The following is a 5851-nucleotide window of genomic DNA, read 5'->3' on the forward strand; positions in this document are numbered from 1 at the left end:
TTCAACCCACAACTATTGTGGCCATATATATATATATAGCCGAGGAACAAGCGAAATAGGAAGACACGTATTGAAGTTCGTGTCAACATGAGGATTATGATAATCCTTTAAGTTCATGCAAGAGATATGACTGATTAAGTGGTCCCCACATATCTCGATTGTTCTATAACATTACCGAAATTGACAATTTTATGCACTACCGACAGCTAAAACTTATACGCCGAAGTTTGTATGTATCGAAGTCGATGGGTAAAAAGTTAAACCCTGGATATTTAAGTTGGAAAAATAACCCGATGTCATCGGGAATATTTAAGAAGAATCTGATGAATAGGTACTACAGGAGAATTACGATAAAACCCGACAAGCCGAGAAACCACATAATATAATGATCACCTAACAACTATAGTCCCGGTATGCTTCTACCGGTGGAAGGAAGCAAACATTTAAGTAGGGATAAATTTACAAAGCAACCCTAATATACATACAGTCTGATATCTGGCAGCTCTAAAACATCACCGACCATTTTCCTATTCCTATTCATATTGACATGAGGTAAGTCTCTAATGCCACAATTGGTAACCTCACTACTGGTAAACACAACAACAACGTAAAACCGATTAGACATGCAGCTACATGTGCAGTTGCCAAACTTATACCCATTTCCACCATAGTGATCCAGATAATGAGCTGCAATACAGACAAAGTACATATCAAGTATGAGAAAGTCATTTTTCGTTTCTTTTTGTCTAATAAACTACTAGCAATAAAAAAACTTTTTATAAGAGATATATGACCTTACCTCCACCATCTTGAACTTACGATCTAAATTCGCAAACCTCTGTGTCAATTCAAATTCATCTCGAAGGTAGTCAAACATATGTGAGTACTCCGTATCTTCTTTCCAAGTAACATCTGATCTGAAAAATGAATCATCAAAGTGCTTACTTCCATGTTATTAGAGAAACTCAGAATATGATGCCAGTGGTCCAAGAAACAACAGAAGTTAGAATTTCTGAACCAAATTGCTGAGATTTAATTGCCAAAAGTCATTCAAGCTTTAACAAATATGATTCCCCAAGTTACCTTTCAGATAGCCCAAAGCAATAAACAACTTCTGCAGCCGCACGCGTTTTCCGTGCCAGTTTAACTAATTTTTTAACGCTGCATAAAGTACCACTTTCTTCCAACCCAGTATTTACATTCGCATATTCAGAAATCCTTCTATCAACCTGAAGAGAAACACACAGAGTTCTAAAAGTGCACAACCTTCTTTTCAGTACTGGATAGGTATGGGAAGACCCACACCACCAGACCTGCCCAAACACCAACTTAATTTTTATAACATGCCACAATGAGCGTCCACTTCCGACCCTGTCCACAGGGGAGGAGGTTGTGACTAATGTCAAACAAACTCTCACACACTTCCAAGGAAAAAGAGAGGGTAGCGAACTCCATTGTACTAGACAAGTTCCCAATTTAAAGGAGTAAAAGTAACGCTTTCACAATTCAAAAGAAATACCAGGCGGGAGTAGTAGTCAAGAGCAGCACTTTGACCAAGAACACTAGCGACTGTAGAAATTCCATCAATGTTAAAGTTCTGCAACATCGTATGGTTTACTCCACCTTGCACACAAGCGGGTAACTTCAACTTTTCTCTCACCTTGCAATCTACAATAACAGAATAATTGACGATCATATGATTATCTAAGATTGTTAAACAAGAGACAAAATAGAAATTGTAGGTGGTGCTACAAGTATGTGACTGAAATTGAAAAAGCACTTCTGCTTGAATAAATAAGCAAAACTATGTTCATAAAGATTCGAAATTCTATGCGTGGTTGATCCATCCTGTCTGCTTACTACTTTGTCATATATTACACGGTACAACCTCCAATGATCATGTTTATGTTAAAAGAACTTAGATATTATGTCTGCTGACAAATTCTTCTAGTGACCGCCAGCCCTAGTTGAGGTGTTGCCAAAAACGGATCACCAATACATGGATATGAAAACAAACAACAGAACATTTGACAAAACTGCATGTTTCCAGGTGTCTGGTTCGGGTTGTTAGCCGACAACCGTGAAGATCTATATGTAGAATGAAGCAAAAGGTTTCGGGATGGCCCTTTTAGAAATTGATTCTCTGGCATCACAACTTAATTTGGAACCAACTCTTCAACAATTGTAGTTTTAGCATTAAGAATATAACTACTAACTAGGTTTAAATTTTGCAACTTCAACATTTAGTAATTACTATTGTGATTTCCCATCACTCATATAAAGTCAAATTTGGGGATAGTTCCATAAGAAATATAATTCAAATCGAAGATGGTCGGATACATCATACAAACTTAAAATAAAAGTAATGATCAATGAAATTGATGAATTAAACATTTTCCACCAAAAACTAATTCCTACTTTGGTCCAGTATTCCCTAGAACTCAACAGTCACTTCAAGCTATCATTTCTAAGTCAGTTGCACTTGAGTATCATTGGCTGCATAACACCAAGTCCCACATGGCCTCTCCAATATTCGGGTTCAGTTGTCAAAAAAAGCACTTAACCGACAGTGAGCTGACCTTTCCCAAGGCGACGCACTACACTCTCATCTTAGTCTATTTGAGGCTATTAACACATAACTGATGAGGAGAATACAAACGAAACTACATCTTACAGCAAATTTTAACGGGATACAGGGTCCAGTCGACAAGGACTGGTTGAACAAGCATTGTAAAGTTTTCATTACCCTTCTTTCATGATCTTATCTGCATCTAGATACAATGAGAACAATATAAAGAATACTAAGTGGCTTAATTGTTGTTTTCTGTTGTGCATATATGAGTCTGAGTTCAAAACTCCGACAGTTTGGTTTATTTTCGTAATTTTGAAAATAGCTACAAGTCAATCTTAACATTTTTTACAGCTACCGCGAAATGACTAAGGTAATATATTTAACCCCTATTGCGAAATGACAAAGGTGAGTATGAAAGGAATCACCTAATAATGGGAATTTTATTATATGCTTCTGTGAAGAGTCTGTGGTCGTTTCAGGTAGCATCCCTGAAGCATGTCTTTTGATAATCTTCATATACCCATCAACTTCTTTATCAAGCATATTGAACATTACGAATCTGGTCATCAGGTTGTTGCTTTAGAATTTAATGAACGAATTATATCAGAGAATGGTCATCAGGTTTTCTCACACAGAAACTGGATATTCCGAATCTGAAATATGAACTTACCCGAGCAGGAGTGCGAGAACCGGTAAGGTCCTCAAATCTAAGAACGATGTAATTGCCAATTCCAGGAGTATGTGGGATCAAATTGGCTTGATTTTCATAGATTAATCCCATCAAATCGATTCTGTAACCACCCACGAAGAAGAAACGAGCCATTAAGATTTGGGAAAATCTATAACAATGATCATATATAATTTAAATCAAATCAAAATAACATACTTATGGGATAAGCAATAAGCCCTAACTGGAATTGATGTCCAAAGAGCACAAAGGTTCTTCCTTTGTATGTTCTGTGTGGTTACATTGACCTCTGATGATGAAGAGGAGGCTTGGTAATCAACCTCACATTCTGTGAGAAGTAAGGAGGAGGAAATAGAGCAAAAGTTACGAGGGCCGCCGCCATGAATAACTCTGGTACGGAAGAACGAATTGGACAAAAGCCTCTGTTTTGAAGTTAGGAGGGGAAGAAGAAGAGTGTTAGGAGGAGATGATAAATTAGGTTTCTTTACAGACGAATTAGTGGTACTGAATAGCTTTACTGATGACGAAGAACGAAATAGAGATATAATGGTGCTTTTCAGCTGCTTAGTGTTGATCACCGACTTGGAAATCTTCGGCATTGGATGTCTTCGATTGACATACGAGGTAGTGTTGTGATAGATTGGAGAATTGAGGAATCTCTTTCATCGGCGGAGATGAGATTTCTGGAATACATGTTTCGGAAAAGAAATAGTTTTCTTGGAAAATCTACCTTAATAGAGTTGGGTTGCGGAGGTAATTTGGTTTTGGCCCAAGCAATTCCAATGGGTCAGCCGAATTATACCTATTTTACACCTGCAGTGGACAGGAAAACACTTATAATGGATGGATAAATCCTCAAATAAAATGGTTGGTACATCGCGTCTCAACCTAAGATGACCGTGTCAGTCTAGGTCGACCGGCCTCTACTAAGCCGAGTGCCGGCTCATATTGATACGAGCGTCCTTGATTGAACTAGCAATGACTACTCTCATCCAACGGGTTTAATTCCACTCCCTATAAATATAACCAGTTTCAACTCAAAAATTACACTTTATGCCCCCATATTACTTTAATAATATATCACATATAACATGTTTCTTTGCCAAGTCAAAACCCACTTTCCATAATTTGTAGGTTTTGGTTTAAGTTAATCAGAGGTGTTAGAGCATTGCTTGGTCAAACTCGCATGCGTTGCTATCTCAAGCATGTTTGTCAAATTAGTGACCAAAACTATAAGTCTTGATTTCTAGCCTATTTATAGATGTCTCGGACTAGGACATAGATAGTGTAGTTGAGCTTAGATCTCTCGGTGTTCATCATTTGAAGACGAAGAACTACTAAGGGGAGCTTGTGGAACTTCATCAACAAAAGGTATGTGGAGACTTAAACTCATCTATCACTTGGAAAGTCTATTTCTACTCTATCTCCTATATTGAGACATAAGTCGTGTTACGATATAGTTTTCTATTATGCACATTTGAGATTTCGAGTTGAGTTTATCTCGCTTATATATTTCTTGAAATATGTGTTGGCAAGCTTTCGCTTTCGCCATGTTCATCTTACATTCGTGAGGAAAGTCCGAATAAAATCATATGACAATTGTCGAGCTACATCTAACATGGTTTGTATGATACAATCATTTGGTGTTTCCTTGGAATTTCATTATGATAATTTCAATAACTTCAAAATCGCGTTGACGAAAAATAGTTTGTGAACAACAACAATATAACGTCCTCTAAGAAAGTTTCAATGATTGAAATTAAGAGTTGATGATATAACCATCCTTGGATATAAGCATATATTGTGTGTTCGCACATTAGTGTATAAATCCATAAACAGGGAACCAAGTGTACGCATATGTGTGTATACAAAGTTGGTGAAGGAGACAACATAAGTATACGTACCCGTACAATACTGCTAGAAGTTTTCGTACCGAAAATATCTGTTGTGTTTAGGAATTACAAACTCCTAAACTGGTCACCTTAAGTATGCATACCCGTACGCATACTTAAGCTGGTAATTTTGTCAAATCGGTTTGTTCATGAACTTAAACATTTAAATATTAAGGAATGTAATCTTTGCAAACTGTGGCTATAATGTTCATGATTGATTCGAGTGAATCAAACCGATTTGGTTTCAATTATGTCTTCTATACAATTGAACAACTCTTTAACTAGTTTCATTTGAGTCATTTGAACTAGTTATGGATACGATGAATAAGGTTAATATGAGAGTAAACATATGGATAACCTCGGTTAACTAATTATTGATCCAACATGAGTGTACACGTTTGGGTACGGTTACATAAACCTGAATGAGGGTACATTTCATTTGTGTGTAACAATCTAAGTTCTATCTAATGGTTGAAAGATATTAGCTTGGTTGAATCAGGTTTTTCATCTAACGGTGATTATTGAATGCGTCGTTACCAAGGTAACTTGGATTGCAAACCCTGATTTGAAAACTATATAAAGGAGAACTTTAACAACTTGGAAACCTAATCCCCACACCTCCTGTGTGATACTAGTTGTATTGCTACAGTTGATTCTCCTTTAACCTTAGGTTTCTTATCGAGACTCTGTAGGTTAACG

At 36.9% G+C, this 5851-nt stretch overlaps 1 protein-coding gene across 2 annotated transcripts; it reads right to left on the reverse strand.

Moving 5' to 3' along the window:
* Nucleotides 1-306: 306 nt before the first annotated feature.
* LOC113338984 lies at nt 307-3968 on the reverse strand. Of its 2 annotated transcripts, XM_026584380.1 has the most exons (7): nt 3459-3968; nt 3243-3363; nt 2998-3131; nt 1520-1668; nt 1084-1229; nt 800-917; nt 307-687 (listed from the first exon to the last, which is right to left on the reverse strand). In XM_026584380.1, the coding sequence occupies exons 3-7, from the start codon at nt 3122-3124 to the stop codon at nt 538-540; spliced, it is 690 nt and encodes a 229-aa protein (XP_026440165.1). In that variant the 5' UTR covers nt 3125-3131; nt 3243-3363; nt 3459-3968; the 3' UTR covers nt 307-537. The 2 variants fall into 2 exon arrangements, with proteins under 2 accessions (XP_026440165.1, XP_026440166.1); XM_026584381.1 differs by lacking the exon at nt 2998-3131.
* Nucleotides 3969-5851: the final 1883 nt, after the last annotated feature.

The sequence above is a fragment of the Papaver somniferum genome, unplaced genomic scaffold (genome assembly GCF_003573695.1).
Source record: "Papaver somniferum cultivar HN1 unplaced genomic scaffold, ASM357369v1 unplaced-scaffold_19, whole genome shotgun sequence".
NCBI lineage: Eukaryota > Viridiplantae > Streptophyta > Magnoliopsida > Ranunculales > Papaveraceae > Papaver > Papaver somniferum.

Bases quoted from the DNA above. Each gene is read 5' to 3' on its own strand.
- LOC113338984 (XM_026584380.1), bottom strand. From the start codon at position 3,124: ATGTTCAATATGCTTGATAAAGAAGTTGATGGGTATATGAAGATTATC. The intron at 1,230-1,519 runs GTATTTCTTTTG...GTTTCTCTTCAG, and splicing joins TTGACTACTACTCCCGCCTG to GTTGATAGAAGGATTTCTGA. The intron at 688-799 runs GTAAGGTCATAT...TCTGTATTGCAG, and splicing joins GTAAGTTCAAGATGGTGGAG to CTCATTATCTGGATCACTAT.